We start from the raw sequence: 18,046 nt of genomic DNA, 5'->3' as shown, positions 1-18,046 counted from the left end.
AAGCAGCACTTAGGATTCATATGTCTGCAGTATTTCTATCATAGTGGTTAAGACACCACGGCCTTTTCAACTGGCTTCTTAACACTGATGTGACAATGAAAGCCTGCGAAGAAGGGAATCAGAAAAGCTTTATTCCCAGAGTTCACTGGCCATATTCTCTTCTGTCTAGCACTGATGTAAAGGAAGGGGATTGCCAGAGTTGGCAGATCCAGAGTATGAACCAAGCACAGAGGCAGGGGACTGATTTTATTTCAAAGCATCTTCATTTCACTCCACCCTTTTGTCTTCCTTCTCTGCTGATTGCCTTGGAGCAGCAGGGAGGGCTGCAAGCGAAATTATCCCTGAAGTGGGACCATTATCAGCTCTTCTGTCTGGCTGGGGAAGAGAGCAGCACTGGCAGCTTGCAGTGTCGGCTCCGTCACAGAGGAAGATGAACAAGGAGCGCGGCTGAGCCCTGAGCGCACACGCACACTGATGCACGGGTGCTCCCAGTATGACAGTGTATTTATATCAACCTGCTGGAGTCCACTCTGGCATGGGCAAAAACCTGGCAAGTGTTATATGTTGGGCTCTTCTCTGAAGGTGGGCCCTTGTTCTTCCACACATGCAGTCACCTTGGGGGAGATTTCATGTCTCCTGCTGACGGCTGGAAACAACACTAGCGAGGCCAAAACACCAAAGTGTGGTTTAGGCTTTAGGACCTGCTGGAATTATGATGTGTCTGATTCTGACATTCATGGCAGTTGGCAGCCTTTTGTCCCCAAAATATTCTCCGCCAGGGAGCACTACTGAGGTGGTCACAGCCCTAACAGGTGAAACAGCCCTAACAATTCCTCGGGCATAAGCTACCCTTCAGTCCTGCCAGTCATGGCTAAACACGGCACACAGGCCAATGCATCTACCCAGGTCTCACATGACCACATGTTTACACAGACTTTCCTAAATTACTACGAGTATGGACTTTGCTGAGCTTGACACAGAAGGTCTGGTTGGTTTACATTCACAGATTGATGCAGCCTTTCTAACAGACCTTCTCCCTCTCCTGTAAAGGTTTTTAGATAAGCAGTAAAATCCACTCATTCTTTTCAAGATATTCTGACATGGAAAGTCCCAGGGGGCTTTCCTTGACATCTCTTGCACTTGGGATATGCTCGGTAATGCCAAGCAACGCGTACTTAATCAGTTCCAATGGACTTGGCCAAGATTTGCATTTGATAGGAGGCACCTGAGACTTCAGGCAATTTAACACGTTCATGTAAAATAAACAGTAAATATATATACATGCTGGGTCAAAAAAAGCATGACTGAACAGTCTATGCACAAAAGTACCAAAGACTTTGTAATGCACTGAGCATCATTTGCAGCAGTGGAAAAATAGCAAGACTGGGCCCAGCAGGCATAGATGCTGCCTAGCAGATTATGAAAAGTGACATGTGAGCCAAATTTGAGAAGCATATACTTTATTTAATGATACTCTATACTAATTTCCATTCTAGGGCTATAATTCAATGTTCATTTCTCCAAGTCCTTTCTGCACCAGTACGAATAACTTGCTTAATTCTTTCGTAAACTACCAGTGTAGCACGTTCCCTTTCTCCTACCTCTTGACAGGTAATAATAAAGTTCCACATTTGAGTGATTTCATTTGAAGGCTTTAGATATATATATATATATACACCTATGTGCGTGCATGTGTGTGTAATACATGCACGCATACACACATGGACCGCTATTTAATTTAGGCTATTTTAAATGGTGATTTTTGTACCTGAATTCTTTGCTTTCCAAAGCCTTAACACCTTTGTTAAACCATTTTAGCCATTTGTTGGCTTTCTGTGTAACGGGGTTTAGATTTTTACCTATGTAAGTTGTGAAGACAGAAATGGTTTGGATTAGCTAATTTAATCAAATTTCACAGGACTCATGAATAGTATTGAGATGGAATCCAGTTTCTTGGAGAAGGAGACTTATGTTTATTAAATTAAATACAGTCCAACTGGGCTCTGCTCCATCCCAAGTAAGGAAAAATAAAGTAAAATTTGGGTGGCTATCTACATAGGTTTCAATCACCATTGAAATGATGCTGTTTATCAAGCACAAATGGCAAAGCACAAATTGTTCCTTCCTTATGTTTCAAAACAACTCAAAAGGAATGAAAAAATGTTTTAAGAAAACTGGACTTAGGAACATACATTCTTTTATCTTGCTGTGGGAGCTAATATTTGCCTTTATTACTTCCAGGGTGTGATTCCAAAAGTACTCAGCACTGATCTTGTTCCGTTTCCTCTGAAGTCACCAGTAAAACTGTCATTAGCTCAAAAAGATAGTATTGATCCTGGCTGCTTTTTTAAAAGAGCTTATTACCTTGGTGTTGCTGAAGCATTTGTCCTGAAGAACTGGCAAAGGTTAAATGAAAACCCAGTAACAGACAAAACAGAGTAACAACCAAGTCTTTTTCTTGTTGAAGCAATGACTCATAAAAGGGTACAAGCATTCCCTAACCTGCAAAGGTTTTATCAGTTCTGCTTAGAACTGATCATCATCAGTGATGAGGTTTTTTTAATATGCAAACAAGATAGCTGGCTGCATTACAACTATGTCAGATTTCCAGCCAGAAGGCAGAAGAGATGAGCCTCAGCTCCAGAGCTGGAAGATCGAGGAGCAGTGGAGTTTGGCAGGCTCCTGGAGGAAGCCGTATCTGCACAGTAGCTGTGCTCTGTTTTTGAGGGTAGCAGGTGAGATATACAAAAGCAAGTCAGCCTTATATAAAATCTATCATACCACAAAGCACTTGGCTAAAAACAAGTTGCTGCTTAGAAATTCTGGGGACTCATCAAATGGTCTCTACCCAGACTCTAATTTTTTTTTTTTTTCTGAACTCCTAACATGCAACTGAAGACCTGAAGCTGTTTCTTGGCTGTAGTGGAAGCTAAAGAGGCAATCAGTCATTTATACATCCTTGAGGGACACCTTAGGATATGGTAAACAATCCAGAATGTCCCTATATCCAGAATGCTCAGAACAATATGTCTGCTGTGGTGTCACTCCTGACATCAGATATAAACTTCTTCCCAGCCTATACCTGAATTTCGATGTTGATACATCCTGAGGGTACTGTTTAATGGCATGGAATTCATTCTGAATGCACTTTACTATATTACGGAATATTTTACCTCAACGCTTTGTATCACCGTCACCACCATTCACTAGAATTCATTATTGCTGCAAGAATCATCAAAATACTAGTGAAGGTGAATAACTCTAGGGAAGGGAAATAGAGAAATGAGATGGCAGAAGTGCTCACCAAACCACTTTCCATCATCTATCAGCAGTCCTGGCTAACCAGGGAGGTCACAGTCGACTGGAGGTTAGCAAATGTAATGCCCATCTACAAGAAGGGCCGGAAGGAGGATCCAGGGAACTATGGGCCTGTCAGCCTGACCTTGGTGCTGGGGAAGGTTATGGAGCAGATCATCCTGAATGCCACCACATGGCATGTACTGGACAACCAGGGGATTAGGCCCAGTCAGCATGGGTTTATTAAAGGCAGGTCCTGCTTCACTAACCTGGTCTCCTTCTATGACAAGGTGACCCGCTTAGTGGATGAGGGGAAGGCTGTGGATGTTGTCTACCTGGACTTTAGTAAGGCCTTTGACACCATTTCCCACAGCATTCTCCTGGAGAAACTGGCTGCTCACAGCTTGGACAAGTGTATTCTTCACTGGGTAAAAAACTGGCTGGGTGGCTGGGCCCAAAGAGTTGTGGTGAACGGAGTTAAATCCAGTTGGTGATCAGTCACAAGCGGTGTTCCCCAGGGCTCAGTATTGGGGCCAGTTCTCTTCAATATCTTTATCAACGATCTGGATGAGGGGATCAAGCGCACATGGGAGTGTTGATCTGCTGGAGGGTAGGAAGGCCCTACAGAGGGATCTGGAGAGGCTGGATCAATGGGCCGAGGCCAACTGTATGAGATCCAACAAGGCTCAGTGCCAGGTCCTGCACTTGGGTCACAACAACCCCATGCAACACTACAGGCTGGGGGAAGAGTGGCTGGAGAGCTGCCTGGTGGAGAAAAGGACCTGGGGGTGTTGGTTGACAGCCGCCTAAATATGAGCCAGCAGTGTGCTCAGGTGGCCAAGAGGGCCAATAGCATCCTGGCTTGCATCAGAAATACTGTGGCCAGCAGCAGGACTAGAGAAGTGATTGTCCCCCTGTACTCAGCACTGGTGAGGCTGCACCTCGAATACTGTGCTCAGTTTTGGGCCCCTCACTCCAAGAAGGACATCGAGGTGCTGGAGCGTGTCCAAAGAAGGGCAACGAAGTTGGTGAAGGGTCTAGAGCACAAGTCTTATGAGGAGCAGCTGAGGGAGCTGGGGTTGTTTAGCCTGGAGAAAAAGGAGGCTGATGGGAGACCTTATCGCTCTCTACAACTACCTGAAAGGAGGCTGTAGCGAGGTGGGGGTTGGTCTCTTCTCCCAAGTAATAAGCAATAAGAGAAGAGGAAATGTCCTTTAAGTTGTGCCAGGGGAGGTTTAGATTGGATACTAGGAAAACCTTCACCAAAAGGATAGTCGGGCACTGGAACAGGCTGCCCAGGGAAGTGGTTGAGTCCCCATCCCTGGAGGTATTTAAAAGACGTGTAGATGCAGTGCCTAGGGACATGGTTTAGTGGTGGATAAATGATTCTATAATTCTATGAAACGGATCAGACAAATTAATCAAAGTACATAGATACTCCAAGTTTGAAATCGACAACATTAAAATAGAGAGAACATATTAAAAACAGATAAATATTGGCTATATGGTGATGAGCAACCCATCCTCTGCAAATTCTCTCTCTTCACAGATACACACAAGACAACAGGATAACTATTTCTTTGAGGTTCATTTCTTATCTGAAGTCAGAATATCCGTGAGCTTGTACCATAATTACTCTAGCAGCTAATTATGGTGCCATAAACAGACCACTGTGACTCAAGGACTAGACTGAGCAGCAGGAACAAATGCAAAGCAAACAATAACGCCTGTGCTTCCATGGCAGCACAGTGGCTTTAACAATAAATAGAAAAAAGAATATGCAGAAGAGAGAAAACACCATGAGACAAAATTCAGAAAATGTATGATGTTCACAAATATTCTCTACAGACAAAATGTTTTTAAGATTAGACTAAATGTTCCTACAAGCAGTGTACAAACTTTGAAGAATCCAGTGTAAAGGGAAAATTTACAAATACAATTCTCCGTAACAGAAGATCAGGGAAAACTTGGGGTCATATTTATACTGTTTCATGCTGAGCAGATGACAAGCCTAAGAATAAAACTGGTACTTACATCCTGAGCTGCCATTTGTTGGAACCAAAGTAAAGTTGGAGGCCCAGGGGTTACGCACGATATCCTGCCAATGAATGGTGTCTGCGAAGCAAAGAAATTTGTTCTGGCCAACATACACCCCTCCATTCAGTATTTCTGCATAAAAGAACAAGAGAACATACTTGTAAGACTTTAGACATACAGCTGATTAAATCTATTGCTGCTTTGTGTACTGGAGAGAGAGGGCATGAAATTTAAATGCAAAAAACTCTCACTATAATCTCACTTAATACTCTGAAAACTGGAGGGCAAGTAGCTTACCGTATTTGTAAATAGGAACCATTTATTTATATGCAGAAGAAACCTGAAGACAGCCACACAGTTGCTAGATGAGTTACTGGGTTTACCTGTTGTTTCAGTGTAATAAAGTATGGAACAGTACTGTTATTTGTGGGTAAAATAACCTTCAAGACTTAACTGACTTTAAAAACACAAGCAATCAACCACACTATGCTGTATTTCATTAATACGGACAAATGCTTAAAACATACAATAAACTAATGTGCTCCGCTGGAGTAGGGATTTTCTGAGCCCACAGTACATGAGAAGGGTCCAGTCATCATGATGCCTGGAAAAGCATGTTTTCTGATCAGACTGTGCTACTGTAATACCATGATCCAAAATACTCAAATACTATGATCCAAAACTACCACTGATGCCTTGCTGGAAGCTTTGTGTCAAAGGAAGATGGTTTCTGAGCAGATAAAAGTTTGGGGTTTTTTGTTTTTATTTTCATGTTTATATCAGTTCATTTAAAAAAAATGGCTTGTTCTCCTATCTCTAAAGACGTGATTTGTCAAATCTCAACACAAAAATTATCTTACAGTTGTTGGTTGTAGCAGCAGGGTTTTCTTTGGAGCAATAACTTTTTTTTTTACCCTCTAAACTCTTGTTCAAATTCACAGTTTCTCTTCTTAACCTGGTGCTCGTATTTCTGAAGCAAAGGACAATCCATGTGACTTTCATTAAAGTTAATAGGAGCTATGAAGCTAAAGCCTCCTGCACCGCTTAGTGTCAAAGATTCAAGCCTCAGCAAAGAAATGTTGAAGGTTAGTTACTAATGGCACCTTAGAATGACATTAAGTGCTGCTATACAGGCAGGAGTGTCACACTTCTCACAGAGACATTAAGAGTAAATCTTGACTATGGTAGCAATGATTAAGGTCATCTGATAGTCCTCATCTCCCAGGAAAACCTTTAAAAGCTGTAGTAGGAATGCTAGTGTTGACAAACAACAAGGAAGGAATTACTGCATATTTTTTAAAAAAATTCAGGGTTTACAGTCCACGGCATGTAGAGGAGGTAGCCCCCAGGAAAAGAATGCATTAAATAAAGGATCATCTGTAAATACATCCTTCCACCATATTAATCAGTTCAGAGTATTACTATTTCTTAGAAACCTCTGGTTTAAAAGCTTGGCTTTTCATTGAAAAGGGGCTTAAAAATGAAAAAAAAGAAAAAAAAAATCCTATACAGAAAAGAGTCCAGATTAGAGAAATAGCAATGATCTGTCTGTATGATATTGCCATGATCCCTGAAAAAAACCCATACAACATCTGTTAGCAATTCTGCTCTGGGGAAAAAGTGGGACTTAGAAGAACAGTTGAAAACATGACTAGTGATGATTTCTCTGTTTTGTCCCAACTATACAGGATTACCTAATCCATTATGGCCCAGATTTTGATTAAAAATAACATCTAGCAAGCCATGAAAAACTGTAAATTCTACATTCATAGCTTCTTAAACACTTGCACACGATTCCAAATAGTGTCACTATCAGTTGGTACATCTGAACACCTGCCACTGGCATAATTTCTGGTTTTTAGAGCATTCACTCATGACAATACCTATCAAATTTTCTTTTCTGCTAGGAACTTTGATGCATTCTTGTATAGCAGGCAGCATCTCACTCTAAAAGTAATTCTAATAGTTTCAATTTGTGGAGAAAGACTTTTTTTCAGCATAAAAGTAACCAGAAAGTGTCCCCTCTGCACCGTAAGGAAAGCTGACAGCTTTCCTTGTGATTTACTAAAAGCAAATGTGGAAAATGCTCTGACTTTCCTCATCACTGAATAATACACATTGTTCCTGCTGCCCTTGCCCAAAAACATGATGCAGTATCTTTATTTCTCCTGCACTGTACCATTTTTCACAGGTGACAGGATTAAAGTTTACAGATTTATTCATGCAGTGAGGCCCTAATAAACCCGAGTAATAATATCAAAGACGGGCTCTTACAGATACTAAATAACCCTGAGTTCAAAGTTTAGTACAATCTTTAAAGTACTTGTGCTTGACTCTTCCTTCTCTGTGGGATCCAGATTCATTCCTTTCCTACCTTCCCGTTCCAACCTGCTATCCTACTTTTCTTTACGCTGAGTCCTCGGCATGTGTAAATCAGCACAGATGCATTGGCTTCACTGACTCAAATTCAAATGCATTTTGCACTTCTCTGCCCTCTCTTAGCAAGAACAATGCCTGGAAAGACCTAATAAACCCTGTTACATGTTAAGCAAATGAAGCACAAATGTAATCAATATACAATAGAGTTACTGTATAATGAACTCATCATCATAAAGTCATCATCTCATTTTAATTTACAGCACTGAAAGTGAGAGATAAAGTTAAACAATAAACAGGAGGAGAAAGGCAGGCATCTCTGCCTATGCAGTCGAGCTCGCAAAGGAAGCCAGACAAAGAGAACTTTCTTCTCCTATGTGCAACACCTGAGGTGCCTCTTTGCTGAACTCTTTCTGAAGCTGGAGCAGGAAAGCGAACGACAAGGCCCCTAGTGAATTTTGTGACTTCTTCTGTGAAGAAAGAAGCACTAAAAAGGACTGCTCACAGTGGAACATACTTTAAGTACCATTTTGGGGAGAGTATTTTTGTCTTCTAAACCAATTTTTTGCGATACTGGAAAATTGTTCGTCTAAGTACAACACTGCTGCCTGGGACAGGAGGCAGAGCACTTGGCTCTATCAACTGCTGCCTGAAATACCTACCAGGCCACACTGGCAGCAAACGTTACCCGTGGACTTCTATGCTGCTCAGGTACACGGAGGTACAAACGAGGATTTTGAAGCACAAGTCCCACTAGCTTTCATTGGGAAAAGAGTTCCCAAAGGTGTCAGACAATTTTGGATGCCTTCCTGCAAGGCACTGATGGACACACTTAAGAGTGCCACGATCTCCCATTTTGGCACCAGGGCTGCAGCCGGTGCTCTGAGCAAAGGAGTAGCTCCAAGATATTTTGCCACTTGATTCTGAAGTGAATGCAAAATCTTACCATCTTCCTTATTAGAGCTACTTTACTGGCTTAAAAGCAGTATAATTCTGTAACCAAAGTTATATGAAAATAAATCAGTAAGTGCACTTGCCACTGACTTCTGTCATTATTTTGCTTATTGCTGCCAAATGATTGTTGGGAACTTATATCTGCATATTATTAAAATTCTATTAAATGACTGTTTATTCAGGAAGCTAAATCAGAAATGTATTACCTGTTATATCTGCTATTTTCTTGCTTCCCTTAGCCCAATGATGAAGCAGAACCATTACCACATAACTTTGGTAACCTAACATACAATACTTAGAATACTAACAGGAGAAATGGAAACATACAGGTCTCTGGCAACCATGAAACACAAGTATCTTACACTTCCCGTGAAGTGCCATGGAACACAGGTAGTTACATCACACACAATTTATACTTAGTCTGCTAAGTTCAAAAAGGGGCTAAATTCATAACATCTATTCTAATAGAAAGAGTTTGACTGGAATCTGTGAAAATGCGTTACCAGCCACCAGAAGCTTAAGATCACTGTAAATAAGGCAAAGGGACACTAGCTGTGCAAGTGTGTTGTCTGTTTTGACCGGAGATGGAAAAAACTCTTCTTCATCCATCTGTTAAAAGGGCATTTTCTTCAGCTGACATTTTCTTGTGTAGCATGTAATCCCTCACGGTCTGTTATCTAATTTCTAACGTGGATTAAATTGGCAAAACATCTTCACATTCTGCAACGTATCCTGAAGTGCAAGTAACTCATGTGTGTTGATATGCAATGGGGGCTGTAGGCACCTATTTAGCAGTAGAATCTGGTTCTAAAATGGTTATAAAATTGGTTATAAAATTGCTATTGCTATTCAAGGTTGCAAATTAGAAGCTCTTCTCTAGTGCTATGAAGCCAGCTGGCATGATGAACTGGAAGAAGGCACAGTGAGAGGGAAAAGAACCAGCTCTAAAGTGGGCAGAGAAAAGGGAAGGAGTTAATTAGGAAAAACTGTTGGGCATGTCCACTGTAACCACTTCAAAAGTAAAACACAAGATATCTTATACCTTCCAAGCTGATTGTCTGCTAAGGAAACAGCTGTCTTTTACACTACACCATATACAGGCTTACTCTGCACATACGTATTACATAATGCACGTTGATGATACCTGAATTTCCAAGGTCAGCCTCCATTAGAGCTGAAGCATCTTTGCATGCTGACAGTGCTGCGTCTTTGCTATCATCACTCAGGTGATGGGGATCTGCTGTCAGATACTATACCTCTCACAAAACCCTGTCATATTTCACCCAAGATGCTGAATGCATTATCCAAAAATGGCTTTGGCCTGGAAATTTCATGCCAAACCAAGTCTTTTGATCTCTTGATTGCTTATGACCCACTGGGAAAGCACTTCAGGTCCATCATTAATAAGCTATGTCTTAAAGGGTAATGAGAACTGGGTGCTTTAGGAGACAATAGCTCATCCATCATCAATCAAGATCTGAAGTTTTTATACAGATGATTTAAGAAGAGTTGGACTGTGTAAAATTGAAATGTCACATTTGTATTGGGAGATGGGGGGAGCTTGGTAATGAAAATGAGAGTTTTAACCTTCTCCATTTCAGCCCAATGACCATACTCAGAAGCTCATGGATGTGGAATCTGTGTACCAGCTAGAAGCCCCAGACAGCCTTCGATCTCAATTATGCAATTTCAAGTAAAGATTATTTGGGTCATTAGCTGGAAGTCAGTTTCAAGGCTTGATGGTAACAGCAAGATATTCTTTATTTCTATCAAAAGCAATCAGTGTTACGTGCAGCCTGTGGGTCTGTACTTCCAACTGCTCAATAACTAAGAACACTAGATTGTAGCAGCTGAGCATAAATCTTCCAAATCTAGCTACCTATTTTGCTGCTTAAATAAAAATGGAGTCATTTGATTACTTTTCACTGAGTTTAATGGGGTACGCTTGTCACCATTTCACTGCAAACCTGTGTGAAGATGGGCTCACAGGGTCCTTGCAAGTCATTTAGCTACTTCATTAAAGGACAAGGGGTTCTGGTCAACTCTTTCTTTAGCGATCTCCCCAAAGGGAATATCTGTTTCATGAACGGGTTCAGCCATATTAAACAAACTCAAAAGAAGACACTTGTATCTGCTCAGATCATTCCTCTGTCCGTGCGTGCCCCGAATGCTTCCTTCTCACAGCCTTATTAAAATTAAGACACCAAATCATTTAGCTGGTTACTTTGTAAAAGGAAACAACGCTGCAAATTATCCCAGCCCTTTGGGGTAAACACGCCAGAGTTACAATATATGTTCCATGACTACCTTATTCTCGGGGAAGTGCAAGGCAGCACGCAAGTCTGTGTCAGGCTAATGGCCCCCATTTCACCTTGCACCCTGAGCAGTTACTGAGACCACTGGGCATATAAAATGTGGCCACATGGCCCCAAAGGGTTCAGTGCATGGAGAAAGTCATCCAAAATACTATAGAAGAGAGTAGAAACAGCTGAATCAAACAACTAAGACAAAAAACCCTCACCCCTCCAAAAGGGAAGAAAACAGTTGGGTATAAACTCAATTTCAGATGTGCTTCTTTTCACAAGAAACAGTCCTGTTCCTCAGTATAATTTTTTTCACTCACCACACTTGGCTTGTGCTAAAGGAAATGGTCTCTCTCCATAATCCAGCTAGATTCACTTGTCCTAGTGGCTGCTCAATTTAACCCATCTTGTAATGATCACAGCAGTTTCTGCCTACTTGGATCTTGATTACCTAAAGTGCTTAGGCCCAGGTTTACATTTAAATCATCTCCTTCCCCTCCATTCTGGAGGAGGCTTCCTGCTCCTGTAATAATTACTCTGCTTTGACAATGGAGAATAAAAAGATGTACTGATTCCGACCAACACTACGTTCGTTAACCATATACCTGCCATCAGTATCACATATCCTTGATGTTAATTAAAAACAGGGTAGACATAAAGCTGTATGACCAGCCTCAGCTCCGGCATTTCCTTCGCAGATGTTAACTGCAGAAGCAGCAGTAGCTGTTTACAATGTCACCCACCGCATTTGTTTGGTTCTTCTCCCATCACTAGCTTTTGAAAACTGTTTGAGCCTGCTGACTTTGCAGGTGAGGAACATTCATGTAATATGTTGACTCTGTTACAGGGATACTAATTTTCAGAAGGAGATGCTAATTACCTCACTACTTAGTCCAGTCAAATTCTGATCGTGATGTTAGCAGCCAAATGCCTGATTTACTGTTATCTTAATATAATTTTGAGGGGTGACAGGTAGATTAACAGATATAAAACATAACATCGTAACAATCCACGTGGCTTCCTGTGGGTTCTCCAAATCAGGGAGAGAGGCAGAAAAGGGCCTGGCGGTCCTTGTGGGCAGTAAGATGGACACGAGTCAGCAGTGCACCTATGCAGTGATCAAGGGTGATCACAGAGTGGGCTACAGATGCAGAGCCAGCAGGTGAGGGAGGTGATGATGCCCATCTGCTGGGCACTCGTGAAGGTGCATCTGGAGCACTGGGTCCATTTGCGGCACCCCAGTGCAACACAGTTGTTGCCAAACTACAAGAGAGTCCAGGGAAGGACCATTGTGGTGGTTAGAGGCTGGAGGACTTGTCATATGGGGAGAGGTGAGAGGACCTGGGCTGGTCCAGCCTGAAGAAGAGATGACTGGGGAGGGGGGACACCTAACTGCAGACTGCCTCTACCTAAAGAAGGGCTATAGGGGAACACAGAGCCAGACTCTCCTCAGAAGTGCACAGCTTAAGGACAAGAGGCAACCGGCACAAGCTGCAATAGGGGAAACACTGATTAGATATCAGAAAAAAATTCTTCACAGCAAGAGTGGTTAAGCACAGGAGCAGACTGACCAGAGAAGTGGTGCTATCTCCATCTCTAGAGATTTTCATAAACAATGAACAACCTGATCCTTGTCTGAAGTTAGTCCTGCTCTGAGCAGAAGATTGGACCAGATGACCTCCAGATATCCCTTCCAACCTAAATTATTTTGTCCTTCCATGATTATTAATCATCTACTACCACAGTACTTACAACACTCCATAAGCAATCCATTCTCTCCATTTTTATAAAAGCATACTTCATTTTAAACTTTTATCTACTGATACGCATTTGGTGATACAAAACACCCATCTGGAAGATAATATATATTTAAAAGCAAGTCACGTGCATGTATAAAGAAGTGCTACAGTATCTGAAATACAGAACCTATGTCACTGTCGCTGTCCCCCATTTAATGCAAAGGGGACATTTGGACTAAGAACCATTACAGCTTTCAGTATGAAAGAACTGTTGCCCTTCGATCTTTTGATTTTTGTTAGCAAAAAGAAAATTGTATTCATTTAAGTCACTGTAATGAATCACTGATGAGTTTCAAATTACTGTCTAGGGAGAGCATGACACATCGCTAGCTCACCCCAGAAGGCACACTCTTGAGCTCAATAAGAGCAGCAATATGCCAACGGTCAGAAATGAGCAGTCATTTCATTCACAGGAGCCATGACTTAACGTTCAGGTAGCACAGCACTAGCCGATGGGGATGTCTGCATCCCGGTTAGCAGCGACCACACGTTCGGGAAGAGGTGAGCCGTTTCTGCAGTGCACTGGTATGTGCCTCTTCAGTGAGTCCTCTGATAACACACCAGTGCTTGGCAGCGCTTACCTTTCAGTTGTTCCAAAACCCATACCTCTGAGTATGGATTTCAGCAAAGAAGCACAGCTCTAGGCATCTGATTATTCAAAAGTTACTAAAACCTGCTGAATTCAAAATAAATCATCTCTCTTCTGCCCTGTTCTTGTTCTTGGCAGAAAGCCAGCAGAAGGTGCAGAAGGCGAGGTGACATGCAGCGCACTGGATGCACCGACAGGGCAAACAAAGTCTCTCTGGTGTCCCAGCGGGCTCCAGAACGCCTGGAGGCTCTGACAGATACCCCAGTACTGGAATTCATTTCTGCTGTCTGGTTGTCTTTAATGGTGAGCAAACTGCGGGACATAATTTGGTGTAATAACCCAAAGCAGCAGTATCAGCACTTGCCTTGCAGTCTTTCATGACACAGCCCCCACTTTCTGTGTCAAGCATCCTCCAGATTTGTTCAGTGAAGACTGAACAGACCTCAGTGTCACTTCTTCTGCCCTCTTGAAATGCTACCCATGCCCTATAGCTGCAATAACTCCTTCATCTGTCACACTGATCAGCCTCTGCAAAGGTGCAGCAACAATGCACAACCAAGCCACCCCTCCTGGCTCACCATGATGGTTTCACATTCATTTTTCCTCATAACTTCTCTAGAGCTTTTGCTGTGATTGAAGCGTTTCTCCAGATGAATGGTTTCTGCTCCTGAGGGGCAGTATGGTTATTTGCCAGCCCTACAACATGAGTGGCTTCCAGCAGGGTTTCCTAGTGCCTCCAGGACTGCAGATTTACCCACAAACTGTACAGAGAACCACCAGTCAAGGCTTCCTGGGGGTAAGATTGGAGACTGATCCTTCAACCATCTTCCTTTGCCTATGACCAGCTGTTCTGCTAGTTCAGAGTTCTGGTGTACGACTCATCCCACCTCCTTCCTTCCCTGATCTCAAGGGCAGGCAGCCAACAATCAAGGGAGTCTGAAGAAACATGTGGCAGTGTCCTATTCCAGGCCAGAAAAAGTGGAAGCTGGTGCTCGGAGCCACCTAATAGGTACGAGGCCCATTGAGCCAAACTGAACCCTTACGGAAACCAGCTCTCCACTGAAGACTACCTTACATTTCCCATCATCTATGTGGACCAAATTTGAGAAATGGCATTGAGATTACTCCTCCCCTCCTCCCCCCCCCCCCCCCCCCAACTTTTTACAAAGTTCTCTCCTCATAGGATGTTCATATCATTTCTCCACCCAGGATCAGACTACATACTTTGACTGATTCACTTCTGTGTTGCCAAGACAGACACAAGCATTTTAAATGCCTCTCCTTGTCAGGACATTTGCTATATAATATTTTGATCAAACCTGTAATGTTTTATGTCTGCGGGTGGCAGCTCTCAATTTATCTTTTCCATCTGCTGAGATATGTAACTGTGAGACTCCCGTGTCCCTGTTCCCCTGGCATCAGCTCTTTATAGGAGGCATCTCGCGAGTAAATGTTGCATGGCAGTTTGTCTGCCACTGCTGCTGCACCCTTTCCAAGCGGGCTTTTCACGTGGAAGGCAAGCAGCAGTAGGAACAGAAACCTCGGCAGGGCCAGGGGCATCTGAATGCAGCAGGGTTTCCCTGCAGCATCCCCAGGAGCTTCAACTCTGGCATTATCTGGTGGTATATTTTTCAATTCTTTTCATACAACCACTGACAGATTCAAGAAGCCTGCTTTCTATCCCGAGCACATCTGGCACTCAGGCCGCACACTTGGCAAACAGACTGATGGCCTTCTGTCTTGGAGCGTAAGTGCCTCAAGTACATCCTGATTGGCATCAACATGCAGAAATTCCTTCTCCCTTTGAAAAAAAAATAGTTAAGATCTGGATGTAGTGGTAATTTCCTCCATTTTCTGAAAGGCTGTAAAAAATTACTGGCTCCATAGAGCCCTTCTCTTTCAAAACTGTCATAATGTGGCTTGGAATAATCCTGGAAGGGTGCCCAGACCCACGTCCAGCTGCATCCTGCGTTTCAGTACAAGCATTTGCATATGGGCTGGTAATTGGCATGCAGCTGGTTTTATGCCAGCTCCAGCAATTGCATAACCTAACTAATCTTTTTTCTGGGCTCGAAAGAGGAGTCTGTGTCCACTGAGCTTAAAATTTCTATATGGGATCTGTTCAAGTACGCTCTCACATTTCTATGCCACGTTGTTAACCTCTCCTGAGATATGGTGTCGACTCTTCGAAGAGGAATTTTAATTGAAATTTGTCTGAGGTGGGAAGTGCCTGTGCCTTTCCCTGGCTCTCCTGTACTGAAACTGTGCAAATGACATGCTGAAAACCCTCCTCCCACACAGAGGACTGTGAAGTGACTCTTCTTCGGCTCCTATGAGCCATAAGGACCTTGGACTGAACTTGCCCTCCCAGCACTGTGGCTGGGGACAGCCAGATAGCCAAAAGAAGGCCTGTAAACTGAGGAACATGCATGTTAATCACAGCAATCAGTAAGGCCTTCTTTGTAAGTTATTGAGCTTGATAAGGTCTGAGCCTCAAGTATCCCAACGCACATTTTTTCCCCTTTTACTTCTATAATTGCTAAGAGGTTACTGTCAGTCCAGCTTCTTGCTTTTGCATGCACATCTAATTCAGGTTTCAAATCTGATGGGATGTCAGAGAACCTGTCCATGCTGCTGAGCTGCTGACCCTGTGGAAACACAGCTGATGCATTCCTGCTAATTATTCTCCCTCCCGAAAACTCACACACCTTCTGTGATCGTCATGTTTGACCACATCCTTTTTGACCTTAATTATGCTCATGTTCTGTGCATCTATTATAAGGTAACAGTGAAACAGTGGCAAGAACCAAAATGTGGCTGTTACATCAAAAAATTCAGAATTCAAGCTGATTTTCCTTAAACTATTAACCTCAAAGCAGATGCTTAGGTGAGGCAAATAAGCACATGTGAATTCATGCCAAAATAACCACTTTGGATAGTGGGAGCTAAAGCAACAGGTGACAAGGTCCTAAGCACAAGGGACAGTTCAGGGTTAGTTCATTCACTTTTTTAAGACTACCATCTCTCTTCTCAAGTGTTCTCCAGTTCTTCTGCCTGCTCTTAAATATGAGCCCTTCTCATCTCCCACCAATCCTAATTTTATAAATGCCTCATCCTACACATCTAGCTTCTTAAAAGCCACCATGAAAACATCCTCTTCTTTCTTTCCATCAATATTTTGATTGTTACCAACATGGTTGCAAACATTCTCCCAACACACCTCTTTTTTTTCCCAGCAGATGAATTGCATTGAACCCGAGCTGCTCTCAGTTATGATGCAGTAGATCAAGAGCGATGCTGTGGCCTGGGGTGACATGGAAGTAAAACTGCAGTGAGATCTATGCCTCCATTGACAGAGGACATACTCTGTTCCCAGTAGTGGCTTGTCACATGGTGGACAGTCCCTTTTCTAACTTGTTTCTGTACCCATGCAACCTTGGCAGGAACAAGGGTTGCCTTCCTTGTCATATCTGATAGCAGAACAGACTTTCTTCCTGGAAAAAGGATCGGTTTGCTTCCAGCATTTTACTGCTCTGCAGTTAAACTAATCCAAACAGCTTCTGTCTGCAGGCAGTGAAAGTGCACAGTTTGTCCTTGTCTACACTCTAGCTAAACTGCAGCTGGCACTGATTGATGTTATTTATTTCAGTGAGATCATTTTTAATAATGTAGACAACAGGAGGGAAGAGTAAGCGTCCAGACCCACCAATTCTGTCGTACTAACTGCTATCCTTAGTATTAAGAACGAGTCTTAGTAATTTTTTGCCAAAGAGCTTTCCAAAAAGCCCTACACAAGAGACAGAGAGCACAAGAACAGACCATGGGCTGTGAAGAGTCGCTGAGGGTGAAACAAAGCAGCTGTTCTCCTGGCTTCAGGGCTTGGCTCGGTAGGGTTCAAGCCTGAATCTCTGCCCCTGCATTGACTGCAGTTAGCTTTGTGGCTTTTCTTACCATAGCCTTTTAAGGCTGATGCATCTTGGATGCGGTTTATAAATAAATAAATAATCATAAGAGAGATCCTGAATGATAATTTCTCTATAACATCTTAGAAGAATATAACATATTCTTCTAAGTTATTATAACTCCTTATTTGGCTTTAATCGCTTGCCTTTCTCTTGAGCTTCAGAAGTTCTTGCTCAAATTGCATAGGCAGTCAGTGTAAGGCTGCAGAAGTTATATACCTGGCTATTCCTGGTCTTCAAAGGCTACAAAACATCTGTTGGTTGGCAAGAGCAATTAATTAGCAGAACTGAAAAGATGGTTCCTTTTTACAAAGGCTTGGACGAAGCAGGGGAGGGGGAGACGACTGCAGGAAAGTCAAGCCTTGTGAAGGCCTGTAAGCTGTGTGCCTCTGGGCAAATTCCCAAGGCTGAAATCTCAATGAATTTAATAGTTCTTAATTCCACAGGATTTCTAACTACAGCCAAGAGAAGGTAATGAGATGTGATATAAATGTTTGAATGAAAATAAAGAAAATAAAAAGCCTGTCAAATTTACTAGCCAGTCTCCCAGACACAGCTCCCCACATGCCGAGTGCCTGGGCGGGTGGTCAGAGCAACTAATCGATTCCACAGACACAGTGACAGGAGAGGAAAATAAAATGGCTCCCAAACCATCCTCCCCACACCTCATTAGAGGCTGTCTCCTAACGAAGAAGGCCTTCTCTTTCAGTCCACCTCTACAGGTCTGAC

General features: G+C 42.7%; 1 protein-coding gene across 1 annotated transcript in view; it reads right to left on the bottom strand.

The window, feature by feature from the left end:
• The window catches only part of ERBB4 (erb-b2 receptor tyrosine kinase 4), a gene marked incomplete at both ends in the record, with an annotated part of 639,842 nt that overhangs the window by 211,021 nt on the left and 410,775 nt on the right, over positions 1–18,046 (bottom strand). Inside the window, one exon of the mRNA XM_082312566.1 lies at positions 5,332–5,466. Coding sequence (XP_082168692.1) covers positions 5,332–5,466 — 135 coding nt within the window. The remainder of the gene's footprint in view (positions 1–5,331; positions 5,467–18,046) is intronic.

This window comes from Platalea leucorodia (assembly GCF_965183815.1).
Source record: "Platalea leucorodia genome assembly, chromosome: 5".
Classification (NCBI taxonomy): Eukaryota; Metazoa; Chordata; class Aves; order Pelecaniformes; family Threskiornithidae; genus Platalea; species Platalea leucorodia.
The sequence above is the reverse complement of the archived record's forward strand: the minus strand, read 5'-3'. Positions and strand labels throughout refer to the sequence as shown.